This window comes from Myxocyprinus asiaticus, chromosome 2 (assembly GCF_019703515.2).
Source record: "Myxocyprinus asiaticus isolate MX2 ecotype Aquarium Trade chromosome 2, UBuf_Myxa_2, whole genome shotgun sequence".
Lineage (NCBI taxonomy): Eukaryota > Metazoa > Chordata > Actinopteri > Cypriniformes > Catostomidae > Myxocyprinus > Myxocyprinus asiaticus.
In genome coordinates, this window is record NC_059345.1 from 51,902,589 (window position 1) to 51,920,981 (window position 18,393).

The window sequence follows — 18,393 nt, forward strand, 5'->3', positions numbered from 1 at the left end:
ATTACATATTATTACAATTATTTCATGCTTTTTTAGCCTGTTTATTCCCTCTTCTCTTTGTTAGTCACTGTTATGTTCATAGTGCCACTTTCAATTATGTTTTAAATTACAATAGATCCACCATTGTGAAATTCTAAGTAAGGCAAACTACAAGAACAAGTGGTGTAACTCTCTTAAGGTGTGACACCTTCACTAGAGAAGAAATTAAGCGAGCTCCACCCAAATGGCATCAACCCTACCCCATGAAAGCAGCTGGTGGCAGGTAGGTGGGTGCTGGAGAGCATAGACAGGTGAAATGTGGCTCGACGGGTCTGATGGGAAACAGAGCTTGTATTGCCAGCACAGATACTGAATGACTGACAGCACTCTCTCTCTTTCTCTCTCAGTCAGGAGGAGTCTATGTGGAACGCTGTCACTCTGGAGTTCCCTGCACAGTGGAGAGTTGCTTTTCTACTAACCAATGCACATTGGAATACTAAGTCTCTTTTTGCCCTGATACTCTCTCTCTCTCCCTTTTCTCATCCGAGGGAAGGAATTCTGGCAGAGCTGTTGAGGGGAACTTTTTTTCATACTTCCTCTCTTTCACATACCAAGTCTCTCCTCCTTTGGTGTGGTGGGGCAGACATTGATAGTGTTTGTGTGGATGTTTGGCGTGGACGGAAAGGGACAGTGAAAAGGAGACATGCTGCAAAAAGGCAGGGCTGGTGCCATCAGCACCACAACCACAACAGAGATACCGGACCTCAATGAGGTAAGAAGAAACACTGTTTAGGGGGCCGACACATCCTTCCCCAACTCCATCCTCTCTCAAATTTTCCAGCTCTTTTGTGAACTTTGTTTCCTTGTGTCTTTTCAGCTGTAACTCTTCCCATTGTTATGTTTTTCTATTTTTTGCCTGTTTTATTCCGTCCTCTGTGTCTCTCTCCCCCACACTCTTACACTCTTGTCTGTTACTTTTGCTCTGGACTGTGCCCTAATGGCTCGCCCATATCCCGGCTAATCAGTGGCACAGAGCTGTGCTGTTGACGTGCGTGAGATAGACTTTCCACTTTGGCTCTGGGTTATGTTTTTCAAAAAGGACCTGTAATAAGAGATGCCGTCCGGGGAGACAGGGCCATCTCATGTTTATTTTATCAAGGCCTGTTGCTCAGCTGTTGCTGTGGTCAGCTGCCATTCAGAGATGTTCTTACAGTTTATCAACTGACATCCACTTAGACAGAGCGAACCAATGTAGAGGCCATCAAAAACCACTGAACCACATTTTTTGACTATAGTTTTATTGATGTTTATTCTTAGAGGTTTTTATATTTTCAAAATAGAATGCTCATTCTAAAATGGAAAATCATTGAAGCATTTATGAGGGCAGTTATGTTTTAACAAAATCCTTTTTTAATTCTGTGAGACATAATCAGGTGTTTAGCCACCTGGGATCCGAGCGTGACTGTTGTGTGCATTTTCCATTTCCCTTTTTGATTGGTAACTAGTAGCCCCTAATAAACATGAAAAAGATAATAATAATAATAATAATTCTAGAGCAAATTGTTTTCCTAAAAATGAATGTCCACATATGTGTGAAAGTTGTGAAATGTTAAATTATTCAAAGCTATAGAAAGTCAGATTTGTTTCAGCAAATTGTTGATTATGTTTCCAGGAGTGTTGGTTATTCATGTTTATATATATATATATATATAGGATCAGAAAGGCACCTTTAATGTTATTCCTCTTCTGATGTTCTGTGGATACTGTATAAATGCCCTTTCTTAGAAATTAGATGATAAAACATACTAGTATATGTATTTTTTCTAAGAATTCATAGCGTGTTTCTCCAACTACATTGATGTGTTTTATGACAAAAAATGTCCTGTAGCTGTATGATGCTTCTTTACTTTGTTTTGGATTCATTGAAACAGCTAAATCACCCATATCTTGAGAAAACATGGGGGTATCAGTATGATCTGCCTACTAATAATTGTTTTGTTTGTTTGTGTTGTCTGTTTATTTTTGGGGTTTGCATTATTCCACGATTTGTATGTGTATATCCATGACTACGCCCAACAGAGGAGAATTAGGCGCCTCAGACTAACCCTGGGACCTGAGAGCATTCCTAAAGCTCAGAATGAAAAAGTCAACTCTGTAAGTATCATTTTAGCATCTTTCAATAAATGTCCTGCTACCAGACAGATTGGCTCTGACCATCTCTTCACGTCATCATAAAAGCTCCCTTTTTTCACTGGGCGCCACAAATGGGATATTGGCCTGATAACAGGATAAGTTCAACAGGATAGCATAAATGACTGTTAAAATGTTCAATGTGTACTTAACTTTCAATTGACTTAATCTCTAAACCTACCTGAAACTTTAGTTCAGTCCATGTTATGATGTCTCACAAACAGACAATGCTCTTTACTTGGGGTATGTCAAAGGGGCAAAAACTAAACAGAAAATAATTATAGTGTGTAAGGGATTTACTCTTCTTATCTAGACTTAACATTTTTAAAGCTGTGACACGTAGGATTTCAAAAAGAGGAACTTGCTTCTAAATAGTTGTCTGTTTGTTGGATCAGTGTTGAAAAGAGATAAAGCAGAGACTGCTGTATGTCCCTTCTTTATACTTGTCACCTGTTTTGTGCTTCATATGTCTGTACTGCTTCGGCAGCAGCATGCAGTGCACCTTTACTGATCAAAACAGGCAGAGATTTGCATACAAACGTGTGGATACGGACGCACTGCCATGCTAAAGTTCTAGCCTACATCTATAGATTTCATAGGTAAATGTTACTTCACTTGATGAAACAAAGCTCACAAAATTGAGTCACTTATTTACCAAGGGAGGCAAAGTTAATTTTGAGCTTGTTTACAGATAACGTGGTTAGTCTGTGTGACAAATCAACATGTAAATTTGACAGTAGTTTTCGTAAGCCTTCTGACAGTGCTGTGCTGGAATAGAAGTCAAGAGAGGTGTGTCTAGATAGACATGAGAGTTTTTATCTGTACCTTGGCCTGGAATCTTGAACTTAAACTGATATCTTCCCTATTTACTCTCTGATAGTAGCTGCATTGGGAACATTAGGCACTTTCATGAGCCAGATAACAATGAGAAATAGAAATCCAGGGAAAGTGTTGACAGCCTTATCAGTTTCTCTCTCATGGGAAGGGTCAGCTGTGGCTGTCACTGTGTTGTGGCAGCGTCAATACATGAAACCCTGGCTGCCAATGGCCAGTTAGACCCGCTTTTCACTCTATATGACATGTGACATCTAGTTGACATTGAGATTTTCACCCCATACTCCACGCACGTTTGTATGGATACAGTACGTCACATTCTTAAAGGGATAGTTCATCCAGAAATGAAACATTTGTCATTATTTACTCATATGATTTTCCTTTTTCTGCGGAACACAAAAGGATATATTTTAAAGGATGTCACGATTACTGTTTTTCATTCAATAGCAGTTGACTCACAGTTAAGCTTTAAAAAGCAACCAAAAGTGTCATTAAAGTAGTCCATGTGACACGTATGTCTTCTAAGGCATATGATCACTCTATGATGAACAGACCTATATTTAAGTCTCAGTTTCAGAAATCAGTGATTGTACATTCTATTAAATATATCCTTTTGTGTTTCACAGAACAAAGAAAGTCATATGTGTTTAGAATAATATGCGGGTGAGAAAATAATGACAGAATTTTCATATTTAGGTAAACGATCCCTCACTGAATGAGGCAAATAGAAAAGGAAGCCTTGCACTGTCATTACATGCAAATAGAGTGGAGAACATTAAAACTGAATCTACCTGTATTGTGAAGTTGTATAGTATTATGAAATATTTGGATGTGCATAGCAAGTAAGACAGTGCCAGATATTGCATGTAGTATCCCGTTTTATAAAGAGTGAGGCCAAGTTTAACATGACTATTCTGCACTGACTTTTACTGGCTTTGAATATGTACTGTAAGCTCTTTGAATGTAATCCTTTGCAACGTAATTAGTACTGATATACAAAAGCGTAACAAGGTCAAAGGAAGATGTTAAAGAGTAGAGGGAAGAAGTCAGGGAGGATAGCTGAGTGTCAAGACGAAGAAGAGCAGTTTTCTTCTAAACAGAGATATTCTATTACTGCCATAACAATAACAGAGACATGTATCTATTGCAAAATGAAGAAGGGTGTGTTTGGTAATCCTATCCACTATGGGATATGGGCCTACAGTACCTGCGGCCTGGATTACACGAGTTACACCTGTTGGATTACAGAAAGGCCAGAAATTGACTCTGATCCAGGACCAGCCTTGCTTATAAAAAACATTGAGCTACACCACAAAGAATAACCACATAACTGGTCTCAGTAAAGCCAGAGTGGGTAGTTTTTACCACTCTCCGCATGTAAATATATACTGACACACAGATGCTAGACCAGGGTGAACACCCCCAGCAGCACAGCTTTGTACAACAACAATAGAGCTTAGTTAAGGAACAGCTAGAGGACAGTGTGTTTAATCGATAAGATTACATGGAAAATACACAAAGCTGGGTTAAATGTATATTCCGGGTTCAATCAAAATTAAGCTCAATCGCCAGCATTTGAGGCAAAATGTTGATTTCCACAAAATATAAATTCAACTAGTCCTTCCTTTTCTTGAAAAAAGGCAAAAATCGAAGTTACAGTTAGGCACTTACAATGGAAGTGAATGGGGCCAATTTTTGGCGGGTTAAAGGCAGAAATGTGAAGCTTATAATTTATAAAAGCACTTACATTAATTCTTCTGTTAAAACTTATTGTATTATTTGAGCTGTAACCTGGATTACAGGGTTTACAGTTGTAAAATCGGCTACAACTTTACACAGAAAAGGTTAGTAAGTGATTTTATCACACTAAAATTATGTTAACACACATATTGTTTACGTCTTTTGGCTATACTTTTAAAACAGTGAGTATTTTAAAGTTTACAGACTGGCCCCCATTCACTTCCATTGTAAGTGCTTCACTGTAACCCAGATTTTTTCCTTTATTTAAAGAAAAAGAGGGACGAGTCGAATGCTGTCGATTGAGCTTAACTTGTATTGAAACCGGAAAATTCCTTTAATATGAGGCAGATATAGCAGATATAAAGTGCTATTGTATATCAGTAAAATATGGTGCACAGGAATATTTGTAAAAGGATACTGTTGCTTTTATACAGTCAAATAGAATAATTTCTGCAAAATGTGATGATCAAAATTGTCTGGAGGATTGTAGTTCCGGTAGTGGATTCTGATTGGTCAATACAGAGCACCAGCTGAACTAAAATTCATGATATAGTAACAGCTATGACATGAAATCTAGTTCATCTAGTTACTATTTTTAACTTTGTGCATGGCCCTGGTCTCACTTTAAAGCTTAAAAAGGACCCAAAAATATCATAAAAGTAACTCTTGCTATATTCCAAGTCTTCTGAAGAAAGATGATAAGTATTGGTGAGAAAGAACACAAAATACGTCATTTTTCAGTGAAAATCTTGACGTCCAATGTGCGTTCATGTGTGAGTTTACAGTAAATTCCTGACTTCCACAGTATATTTTACAATAGTATTTCTAAAATGTATTATAATTAAAAGACAACTATATACTGTGCCTTCACAGTGAACAGGACCAAGAAATGACTGTAATGTAGCAGTGCTGTGTCGTAGAATCACAATGATCATCTTTATTTTTTTTTATTTACAGTGTTTGTTAATTGTCACCATCGTTGAGATTTGTATGCTGAGTGTTGCTATCTTGCATGCCTGATAAAACGTTCATGAGCGATAAAACCAACCATATTATAGCCTGGCTTTGCAAACATCCGTTTCTCATTGTTCATTTAAAATGATACTATTTCTTTACTTACAGATGTATCATATAGTGTATACATATAGTGTATACATCAGAGGCTGACATAAAATCAACCACTAAATTGACTATTTTCTCCATACATTACAGTACAATAAATTGTGTTCTTAAACACAAATTGCACCAACTGGGAGAAAAGTAATTAGATATAAATAAGAGAAGGTCCCATCCAAAAGGGAACACCGTTTTCTCATAATGCAGTGCTATATTCTAATTTTTTTCATAGTAATTTGTTGTGTTGTGACTGAAAATTACATAGCCTGCATTGATTTTTACAGTAAAATACTGAAAACAGTATTTTATTGTAAGAAATTGCTGTAAAATCCTGGCAATATTTTACAGTGTATGTTCGCAAACATTTATACATGCCGCTCATATCACTACGCTTAATAACAAAAACTGGAAGTTGTACTTAGAGAAATATGTCCCTCCCGCATACACTCCTTTCTTCAGCATTTAAAATTCCTCTCCCTCCTTTGAGTCCGTCTCATTGGCTTGTATTTTTGTGGATTATCTTTCAAGTTTTATGAAGTCCATTGCAAAAGGCCACGACAAACACTGGCATCATTGTTCTACTCTTGTATCTCTTCCCGCTCTTTCAGTCAGAGTCAGAGGTGAAACATTACTCTTCGGCTCTCTATTTCAAAATATCTGATTCTTTACTTTAATGAAGAATTATTTTTGTGTTCACCTCTTAAAGTTGAGACAGTCTACTCTCACTATCTCAGTGAGAAAGCTCTATGCTTTGATTTGGAATAGATATGTAAAGGGGTGTGGTCACTACACGTACAGGATAACAGTTCTGAGAAACGATGTCATGAGAAGAGAAAGGGGAATACCACACCATGAGTGTGTGATCACAGCTGGACTTGATCAATGTTGTTCCACCTCAGAACTATGTGAAAACAGCACTCATATAAGAGAAAGAATATAGGGATATGGTTTATTATAAACAAGAAAACCTTGCCTTTTCAATAAGGAGGATTTGAATGGTTTTAACAAGTAGCATACTACACATTTGACCTGGGCAAAACTGCAATCTGTGATAAGCCTTTACCTCAAGAAAAAAGTGAACAAAATACTGATTTTCCAAATGTCAAACCCACACATGAACATGCCTGGAAAATATCAGATTATAGAAGTACTTTTATAAGACCTGTGTGAAGATAAATACATTTACAGCCACTATGTGTTACATCACAGGAAGAGAAAATGGTCAATGGTTCCCGGAGAAGGAAACATGCCCTCATGCAGAGAGAGAGACCACCTGGAAGAGAATCACTTGAACAAGAAGACAAGGTACAACAGCTTCATGAGAACACAGCAAACCTATATGTCTCTTAACCATTCTGATGACGTCTTTTAATTGCATGACCTTCATATAGATAGAGACTTTTCCTGAAATAATACACATATAAAAATATACATTGCATTTCCAAAAAACATAAATACAATACACATTGTTGTGCATATGTTGAATGTCTTTGTGCCACCGGGTAATTTATCTGAGTAATTGTGTTTATGAAACTGATACAATGGCAGTGCAGTGTAAAACACTGGTGCTGGTTTCCCAAAAAGACATTTGAGTTTGGTGCATTATTGTTTACAAAGCAAGCATGAGCTGAAGAGTATCTGTATGGCTGTAGGGATTTCTATATACAGTAACATGCTTGTTTGCTTATTACAAAAATTAGCTCTCTCAAGTCAAACAAAACTCATATATGACTCTTTTGGATGCAGAATCTGAGGGATATCAGTGACCTAGTATACTGGCAGGGTTGGGAGGGTTACTTTTGAAATGTATTCCCCTACAGATTACAGAATACATGCTGTAAAATGTAATTTGTAATGTATTTCATTAGATTACTCAAGGTCAGTAACGTATTCTAAATACTTTGGATTACTTCTTCAGCACTAGCAAATTCTTTCACTTGTTTTTGATTATAAAAAAATCTGCCAGGACAGTAAAACAAAATACACTTATATAAAAAAAATACTTGCTCTGAAAAGCCTAAATATCTTATGCAGTGTAGCTTCTCAAGTAAATTATTTTAAGGATTTATTCAATTTTTTATTTTATTTTTTTACAGGAATAACAAAAATTCTTATTAAGAGTAATATTTTTGAAGTACATCTTTGCACAAATATCAAAGGTCTTACTAGAGGGGGAAAATTCCCACTACTTAGTAGGTCCTCGTGGTGGTGTAGTTACTCACCTCAATCCGAGTGGCGGAGGACAAGCCTCAGTTGCCTCCGCTTCTGAGACAGTCAATCCGCACATCTTATCATGTGGTTCGTTGTGCATGACACCGCAGAGACTCACAGCATGTGGAGGCTCATGCTACTCTCCGCGATCCACGCACAACTTACCACGTGCCCCATTGAGAGCGAGAACCACTAATCACGACCATGAGGAGGTTACCCCATGTGACTCTACCGTCCCTAGCAACCGGGCCAATGTGGTTGCTTAGGAGACTAGAATAGAATAGGAGATAGAATTCATTATAAACAGGGTGGGGAGGGTTACTTTTGAAATGTATTCCACTACAGATTACAGAATACATGCTGTAAAATGTAATTTGTAATGTATTTCGTTAGATTACTCAAGGTCAGTAACGTATTCTAAATACTTTGGATTACTTCTTCAGTACTGGTAGATTTTTTCACTTGTTTTGACTATAAAAACTCTGCCAGTACAGTAAGACAAAATACACATGTAAAAATACATTCTCTGAAAAACCGAAATGAATGTAACACATCATAAGGGAAGTGTTTAACTTTACCCGCTGTTCAAACGAGATTGCCCCATTTAAAAGCATACACGTTTTCCGACCAAATAGTCTAAATATAAAAAGAAACAAATGACAATAAAATGCAATGTAATCTCTTCAATAATCAAAATAAATACAAAATAAAAAAAATAAAACAATACTGTTCACTCACTCTCTCAATCTAAAATGTATATACCAAAAACTATCAACAAGAATGCACTTAAAATACATATAGTACAGATACAGCTCGCACTCATTAACACAACAATTACACTGTCTCCTTTTAAACACATCCGCAATGGAAATCTGACCCCTGTGGTCCTATTCCCTCAGCACCCTGTAACCAATGGCATCGGTAGGGAGCAGCCTATTCAGCACGGGCACAGAGTTTATGGCATGGTGCAAAGCACAGGCACCAACCACCAACAGGAAGTGATGGCACACGAGGTTTCTGTCAATCACCTGAGAGATGAGATGAGGTACATCAAAGAGGTAAGTACAGAGAGAGACTCTACCTTGTACGAATGTCATGCCAATGCCATTAAAAACATGCTGATCAAGATTTATGTATGACCTGGCAGTAGAGAGTGAAAAAGAGAAACAGGCCTACCATCCTGCAGAGTTTAGTTTGAACCTTACTCAAACATACCTTTACATTTATGCATTTTGGGAGACGCTTTAATCCAAAGCAAAGATGTAAGGTTCTTAAAGAAAGAGTTTGCCCAAAAATGAAAGTACTCTCATCATTACTCACCCTCATTCCATCCCAGAAAATTATGACCTTCATTCTGCAAAACACAAACGAAGATTTTTAGAGAAATATCTCAGCTAGGTCCACACAATGCAAGTGTATGGTGACCAAAACTGTGAAGCTCCAAAAAGCATATAAAGAGAGCATAAAAGTAATCAATAGACTCCAGTGGTTTGATCCATGTCTTCTGAAGTGATTTAATCGATTTTGGGTGAGAACAGATCAAAATATTACTAATTTTTCACTATAAATGTTGACATCAGCAGTCTCCTTGGCGATCATGATTTCAAGCTCCATTACACTTCCTATCGCCATCTAGCACTCTGCGCATGCGTCAAACACTAGGAAGTGTAATCGAGCTTGAAATCATTACATGCCTAGAGACTGCAATGACAAGATGTACAGTGAAAAAGGAGTTACAGTTTGGTCTGTTCTCACCCAAAAGCGATTGGATCACTTCAGAAGGCATAAATTAAACAACTGGAGTCTTATGAATTACTTTTATGCTGCCTTTATGTGCTTTTTGGAGCTTCAAAGTTTTGGTCACCATTCACTTGCTTTCACGTCATTCACGTGATTTACAGTTATACATTTTACATTGTGTTCACTGGGAATTGCTCCCATGACCTTGGTGTTACTAGCATCATGCCCTACCAGAGCGACAGGAAAATACTTACATTACATACAACATTACATTCTACTTTACTTCCTGTAATTCAAGTCAAGTCAACCAGAAGACCTTTATTAGCTGGTTCAGATGTTTAGTTAGAGCCAACACACAACTCTTCTTCTTGAGGAAGATGATTTTTCTTTGAGCAGGGTTGAATATTTTTCTCTAATTCTAATGAGAAACATGCCACTCTATTTCCCAACAGGTACGTGACTCTTTGGAAAAAGTCAGAGAGCGGATGTATGGCCAGTTTGGAGGGATGCAACAGTCAATGCAAAAATTATCTCAGGAATTAAAGGTGAGCAAAAGACAGCATGACAAATGACTAATACCTAAAAATATCATATGTTTCATAGTAGTGTGGCAGGTTCGTAATGTGCTGACTGTGTTTGTCCCAGGCAACCAACTCTCATAAGTGTTACCTAGAGTCAGAGGTGAGAACAAGAAGGGCAGCAATGGAGAGCTTTGACCAGATGAACAGCTCCCTCATATCTTCAAACATTGACCTGCAGGTACACAAATAATAGTCATTGCCTTTTGACAAAGACTAGTTCTGTCAGGAGGTAGCTTTTGACATCATGTTTGTTGAGTTTGTTCAACTAGACTGTCCAACTTTTAACACAAATACTGTATCACAAAAAATAATGTTTATTGATAGCATAGTCACATGCTTTGTGAGTCATTCCTAACATTTGTCCATGTAATTACTGTATAGTTGCATGTGTGCTTTTGTTGCTGGTGGCAATTTTAGAAGTCATTGCTGGAAAGCTGTCATAACCGTGTGGGGAACAGGGATGAGATGAGATCTCTGTGCAGCTCCTTAGAGAAGACAGAGGAGAAACTGAAGGAAACAGAGAGACAACTAGCAGCAGCACATGCTGAAAACCGCTCTCTGAAACATCAGGTGCACGCATATCATGCAAGCACACACAGCACTAATATTATCAGGCAAACCATTACAAAAAGTACTTAGGTGGTACCATTGTACATCAGATGGTAATACCATGCTACTTGTATATGTAATATGTATACCAGGGTACTAAATGATTATTCTAATCATGCACCATGGTATTTACATTGTAACTCAATGGAATTACAATGCAAAATGCAATATAATTTACTCTACAATGGTACATGTCCAAATAACATGTGCTGTTATACCAAGGTAATTTTTGATAAAAATAAAAAAATAAAAAAAAAATTCAATGTAATGTTTTTTACTTTTTCATATACAAAACATAAAACCTACTGGCTGGTATACAAACTTGGACACAATTTACTACATTCTTTATAGGTAGTGTGCAGCAGTGTGACATGCTATACTTCATCTAAAATTATTTTAAACTATTTTTCTAATTTTTGTATAATTATGTACTTTATCTGTACAAATGAAGAATTTATTTGTCACATCACAAGACTCTTTAAAGGAATATTCCAGCTTCAATACAAGTTAAGCTCAATAGAGAGCATTTGCAGCATAATGTTGATAACCACAAAAATGTATGTTGACTCATCCCTCCTTTTCTTTAAAAAAGAAAAAAGCCAAAATCTGGATTACAGTGAGGCACTTACAATGGAAGTGAATGGGGCCAATCTGTAAACATTAAAATACTCACTGTTTCAAAAGTATAATCACAAGATGTAAAATAATATGCATGTTAATATGATTTTAGTTTGATAAATTCGCTTACTAACCTTTTCTGTGTAAAGTTATATCCAATTGTACCACTTCATTGCCATGACGACATAACGCCGTAAACTGTAAAAGGACCATAAAACGACGATTAAAATGACTTTACAGCTCAAATAATACACATGTTTTAACAGAAGAATTAATGTAAGTGCTTTTATAAAACTATAAGCTTCACGTTCTGCCTTTAAACCCTCTAAAATTTGGCCCCATTCACTTCCATTGTAAGTGCCTCACTTTGAACTTGATTTTTGCTTTAAGAAAAGGAGGCACGAGTCTAATAATTTTTTGTGGTAATCAACATTATGCCATAAATGCTATCGATTGAGCTTAATATCTATATATTAGATAGATAGATAGATTGATTGATTTGTGCTCAAAAGTTTGCATACCCTGGCAGAAATTGTGAAATTTTGGCATTGATTTTGAAAATAGGACTGATCATGCAAAAAACAGTCTTTTATTTATGGACAGTGATCATATGAAGCCATTTATTATCACATAGTTGTTTGGCTCCTTTTTAAATCATTATGATAACAGAAATCACCCAAATGGCCCTGATCAAAAGTTTACATACCCTTGAATGTTTGGTCTTGTTACAGACACACAAGGTGACACACACAGGTTTAAATGGCAATTAAAGTTTAATTTCCCACACCTGTGGCTTTTAAAATTACAATTAGTGTCTGTGTATAAATAGTCAATGAGTTTGTTAGCTCTCACGTGGATGCACTGAGCAGGCTAGATACTGAGCCATGGGGAGCAGAAAAGAACTGTCAAAAGACCTGCGTGACAAGGTAATGGAACTTTATAAAGATGGAAAAGGATATAAAAAGATATCCAAAGCCTTGAAAATGCCAGTCAGTACTGTTCAATCACTTATTAAGAAGTGGAAAATTCAGGGATCTCTTGATACCAAGCCACGGTCAGGTAGACCAAGAAAGATTTCAGCCACAACTGCCAGAAGAATTGTTCGGGATACAAAGAAAAACCCACAGGTAACCTCAGGAGAAATACAGGCTGCTCTGGAAAAAGACGGTGTGGTTGTTTCAAGGAGCACAATACAACGATACTTGAACAAAAATGAGCTGCATGGTCGAGTAGCCAGAAAGAAGCCTTTACTGTGCCAACGCCACAAAAAATCCTGGTTACAATATGCCCGACAACACCTTGACACGCCTCACAGCTTCTGGCACACTGTAATTTGGAGTGACGAGACCAAAATAGAGCTTTATGGTCACAACCATAAGCGCTATGTTTGGAGAGGGGTCAACAAAGACTTTACTAAATGTAGGTACAGTTGTGCTCAAAGTTTGCATACCCTTGGAGAATTGGTAATATATGTACCATTTTTAAAGAAAACATGAGTGAGCAGTCAAAACACCTTTCTTTTATTTCTTATGGGATTCATATTCAACTGTAGGTTATAACAGAATGGCACAATCATAAAACAAAACATGGCAACAAAGAAAAAAATGAAATGACCCCTGTTCAAAGGTCTGCATACCCTTAGTTCTTAATACTGTGTATTGCCCCCTTTAGCATCAATGACAGCGTGCAGTCTTTTGTAATAGTTGTCTATGAGGCCCCAAATTCTTGCAGGTGGTATAGCTGCCCATTCGTCTTGGTAAAATGCCTCCAGGTCATGCAAAGTTGTTTGAGATCTCCCCAGAGTGGCTCAATGATATTAAGGTATTAAGGAGACTGTGATGGCCACTCCAGAACCTTTTTCTGCTGTAACCACTGGAGGGTCAACTTGGCCTTGTGCTTAGGGTCATTGTCGTGCTGGAAAGTCCAATAGCGCCCCATGCGCAGCTTTCGTGCAGAAGAATGCAAATTGTCTGCTAGTATTTCCTGATAACATGCTGCATTCATCTTGCCATCAATTTTCACAAGATTCCCCGTTTCTTTAGAGCTCACACACCCCCAAAACATCAGTGAGCCACCACCATGCTTCACAGTGGGGATGGTATTCTTTTCAATTTAGGCCTTGTTGACCCCTCTCCAAACATAGCGCTTATGGTTGTGAACATAAAGCTCTATTTTGGTCTCATCACTCCAAATTACAGTGTGCCAGAAGCTGTGAGGCGTGTCAAGGTGTTGTCGGGCATGTTGTAACCGGGTTTTTTTGTGACGTTGGCGCAGGAAAGGCTTCTTTCTGGCTACTCGACCATGCAGCTCATTTTTGTTCAAGTATCATCATATTGTGCTCCTTGAAACAACCACACCGTCTTTTTCCAGAGCAGCCTGTATTTCTCCTGAAGTTACCTGTGGGTTTTTCTTTGTAGGTCTTTTGACAGTTCTTTTCTGCTCCCCATGGCTCAGTATCTAGCCTGCTCAGTGCATCCACGTGAGAGCTAACAAACTCATTGACTATTTATACACAGACGCTAACTGCAATTTAAAAAGCCACAGGTGTGGGAAATTAACCTTTAATTGCCATTTAAACCTGTGTGTGTCACATTGTGTGTCTGTAACAAGGCCAAACATTCAAGGGTATGTAAACTTTTGATCAGGGCCATTTGGGTGATTTCTGTTATCATTATTATTTAAAAAGGAGCCAAACAACTATGTGGTAATAAATGGCTTCATATGATCACTATCCTTAAATAAAAGACACACAATTTTTTTTTTTTTTTTGCATGATCAGTCATATTTTCAAAATCAATGCCAATATTTCACAATTTCTGCCAGGGTATGCAAACTTTTGAGCACAACTGTAGATAGATAGATCGATGGATGGAAACATTTACTGAGTGTGTACTGTACATATATATATACAGGATGTGTACTATTTATATATATATATATAAAATATATATACTGTATATATACATTTTAACCTAATATCTCAATGCTAAAAAAGTTCATTTCCATCTACTTGGTCAAGTAAATGTATGTTTTAAAATTTTTGTAACACACTGGTTTTTGCATTTAGGTGGACACTTCTCAGGAGGCCAACACTCAAGCATTGAAAGAGATGAGTGCAAAGCTACAGAGGGAATACGAGGAACAGCTGCAGGAACAGCGGAGGAAGTACACAGAGGAGATAGAAGCTCTGCAGGTACAGATGTAACCAACCAAACACAGACACAACTAAACACAGACTTCCACAACACCTTTCGGACTAACTAGTTTAGCCTAAACTGCAACACATAGAAATAATGCAGTAGTTTCTAAGTGTTATTTAAGGATTGTGATATATAAAGACATGTTGTAAAAGACTGGAGTGGTTTTGTATTTTCCTTAACATACAGGGTGTGAGGATTTCAATCTCATAACAGGAAACATCTGTAGTTATTCACCAGGGAAGTCAGAGATTTTTTACTTTATTTATTTTTCCAAAATAAGGGTTCCACCTGGTGGTGAAAGTGAAGACTTATAGAGAGGATGGTGACTGTCTGGCTGGTTGGGATGCTCAAACAAAACAAAGGGAATTGACTTAAAAATGGCTTATTTATTTAGTTCTGCATAATAAGCTTGGATAGGACAACATATTTTAACAGAACAATTTGCACACTTCAGCTTTAATATAACAAAATGATTCTGGGTGAAAAATATTTGTAAGACCTCTATTCCTTTTTGATACAGGCACAGCTTGATGACTACTTGAGGAGGCTTGAGGAGGCCGAGAAGAATGCTAAGATAGCTGAGGCAAAGATCACAGAAAGAGACAAAAGAATAGCAGAGGTGGAACGACTACTAAATTGTATGGCTCAGGTAAATACTGTCATGTAGCTCAGTCTTTGCTTTTTACCTCCAGAGGGAGAAGGTCAGAACTGGGTAAAGCTTTTTCAACATTTCAACATTTCTCCCTTTATAACAGGAGAAGTGTGACCTGATCAAAAAGCTCTGTGATTGTGAACAACGCTTGCATGGTTTGGACCAAGTTGACCATGCAGACAAAGCTGTAGCCAAACAGTAAGACATCCTAGATTTACCTATAATGAGTTTTTCCAGCTGAAACCAGTGATGTTGTGGTGTTTTCCTCATTCAGGACAGTAAAAATTATTTGGTTCCAGTAGACAGCCCAAGGGCCCTAATAACATGTAACATCACTAAAATGATTATATTTCAAGACAGTGTGATGCACTGCAATTACAAATGAAATGTAACATTCTGTCCCTGATGGTATAATTTGATTTCATAGCACTAATGGTTTTATTGCATATATCGTATCAAACCTAAACAACGTCTTTCTTCTCAGGTCCGAGCAGCTGAAAGGAGAAGCAGCAGAATTGAGAGAGAGAATAAAGCACCTCAATGACATGGTGTTCTCACAGCAGAGGAAAGTCAAGGGTATGATAGAGGAGGTGAGCATTCAGACTGTCTGTTCGTTCTATTGATAAAGAGTATACTGTGTATGGGTGAATGATAAATAAGGATGTCGGAGATGATAAAAAGAAGAAATCATTTTAAAAATACATATACTTTAATGCATGTGCCAAGTTCTTTGAAATGTAATCTTTGTATTCATGTTGGTTTCACACATTTTTGAAAAACATTTATGGGCCAATGACATGAACCTAATTTTTTCCGGATCTATTAAGTTATTCAAAAATACATTCAAAATGCAATTCACACAAAACAAACTTGAAAATATCCCTACAATGATAAACATGTTTTCAATTTCTTAGTTCAAAGACATTTAGCTTTTTTTTTGTACCATGTGCAACCCCGTGTCCACATGCGTGGATGTTGTATTTTGGCTTCGCTATACGCAACACGTAATTTAAATTCATTTTAACCGACTGAATGCCATTCATAAGACTCTAGACTGTAATTTAAGGGTTAAACCTTAAAGTCTGGCGCACTGAGTCACTTGACACAACAGCTTGGCGTCGATTTCGCTTCTAAGCCAACAAAAGTGCCTCTGGTAAGAAACCTCTTTAAGTTTTTGAATTGAAACCTGTTTGAGTGTAAAGAGTAGCGTGTCTAGTTTCATTTGATGTGCCACTTTAAAGAATTCATTAATTTTTCACGTGTCAGACGCTGATAAACATGATGTCCACATACGTGGATTTTGGGACATTATTCCCTCAAAAGTTGAAAAAAAAAAACATGTTAGTTATTTTGAATAACTTTCAAGTCTGTGGGTCCTTTTGCTTCATTTTAATACAAATTTTGTTATATTTCATATTACTGTACAATACGGTTCTATACATTAACATTAGTAAATCCATTCGTATATTCACTGCATTTTCACATTACGAAACAATAGGTTCATCTAAAAGCTGAAAAATGTTGCTTTCAGGGGTTTTATATGGAGTTAGGATGAAATAAGGTGCATTTCAAACTGTTCTGAGACCAGTGCAGACAGACAGCATACTGGAGGTTAAATCATTCACTAAATAGGGAGCAAGGGAGCATTTTTTAGCTTTATGTCACTCTTAAAATCTGACCAAAATTTCAGTTTCAGGCTGCAGATTATGTTTGGACTCATGTATAATTTTTATTTTAACATGGTTGGCAGTGATTAGATGATGCTAATTTCTGATGTAATGTCTGTATTGTCTCAAAAACATGAATAACTAACTCTCCTGGAAACATGATAAACAAATTGATTAAAAAAAATTACTTTCTACAGCTTGGTATTATTTAACATGTCACAACTTAGTGCCACTGTCCACATATGTAGACATTAATTTTGGAATAGTTTGGAATAATATTTTATTATTACTTCTTTAAAAAATGAGCAGTGAAACACTTTTTGTTTTGTTTTATTATTATATAATATTATTCATATTTGAAAAGCTGTTGTCTACTAAATCAAAGTCAGGTGGTGTAACCAACTTGCAGGTAACTATTTTGTTGTCATGTGACACAAACCCATAAAACAGAGAAGAATCATTCAGACACTTATGACTATGTATGATTTTTTTATTTTTTTATTATTGTTTTAATAAAAGGATATTTTGAGATTTTAATGAGATGCCATTTTTATTGTATTTGTGAAATAACTTAATAGATCCTTAATAGAATAAGTTTCAAGTCATTGACCCACACACAAAATAAGCCAGACAATATCTGATGAACTGTTTTTTCAAGAAGTCATGACACCAAGACTGTAATTGAATAATTTCTATACTTTTAACGAGATATTAACATTAAAAACAAACAAACAAAAACCATTCCACAGGTTGAAACATTGCGAGAAAAAGTTGCAGAGAAGGATATATTCATCTCTGAGCTGCTGGACAGGATAGCCATTGTGGAGTGTGAGGTAAGACCAAAATTTTCCATGTTTAGCAAAAATTTGATTTTTGCATGCCTCCCGCCTTCAACAATCTAAGGGTACAGTATGGTTTGAATAAGCATGCAGAGTGTAAATATTTCAGATTCCACTGCTATTCTGTCAGCTTGATGCTTTGAGTTGGAGTTCTTTTTATTGTCATTTCAAATCTCCAACTTAGTCCAATATTCTGTCCATATATCTGTCTGCTCAACTTCCAATTTTTCTGTTTTGACTCTGTCCTTTGCATTGCTTCTTTTCCTAGAATAATGAGTTAGAAGACAAGCTGAAGTATTTTATGTCTGTGCAGAGAGCATCTGAGACTAAAGTACTCACTAGGGACATTGGAGTTGGTTGTGACCTGCCCATTAGGTAATGAGCGTACCATAACCTTGCCATAAGAAATTAAAAGAC

General features: G+C 36.8%; 2 protein-coding genes across 4 annotated transcripts in view; both read left to right on the forward strand.

Moving 5' to 3' along the window:
* Positions 1 to 18,393, forward strand: part of cgnl1 (cingulin-like 1) — a 238,340-nt gene that overhangs the window by 58,451 nt on the left and 161,496 nt on the right. The gene's annotated exons all lie outside the window — the stretch shown is intronic.
* LOC127449516 (myocardial zonula adherens protein-like) overlaps positions 1 to 18,393 on the forward strand; it is a 20,663-nt gene continuing 2,270 nt past the window's right edge. The window contains exons 1-14 of one of the 3 annotated variants that reach the window (XM_051713019.1): positions 1 to 262; positions 387 to 751; positions 2,059 to 2,133; positions 7,069 to 7,164; positions 8,970 to 9,128; positions 10,263 to 10,355; positions 10,456 to 10,569; positions 10,809 to 10,961; positions 14,686 to 14,811; positions 15,339 to 15,467; positions 15,574 to 15,668; positions 15,955 to 16,060; positions 17,887 to 17,970; positions 18,290 to 18,351. In XM_051713019.1, the coding sequence (XP_051568979.1) occupies positions 683 to 751; positions 2,059 to 2,133; positions 7,069 to 7,164; positions 8,970 to 9,128; positions 10,263 to 10,355; positions 10,456 to 10,569; positions 10,809 to 10,961; positions 14,686 to 14,811; positions 15,339 to 15,467; positions 15,574 to 15,668; positions 15,955 to 16,060; positions 17,887 to 17,970; positions 18,290 to 18,351 (1,361 nt within the window). In that variant the 5' untranslated portion in view covers positions 1 to 262; positions 387 to 682. Of the gene's footprint in view, positions 263 to 302; positions 752 to 2,058; positions 2,134 to 7,068; positions 7,165 to 8,969; positions 9,129 to 10,262; positions 10,356 to 10,455; positions 10,570 to 10,808; positions 10,962 to 14,685; positions 14,812 to 15,338; positions 15,468 to 15,573; positions 15,669 to 15,954; positions 16,061 to 17,886; positions 17,971 to 18,244; positions 18,352 to 18,393 lie in introns of those variants that run through there. The other 2 variants (XM_051713009.1, XM_051713012.1) reach the window with 2 other exon arrangements.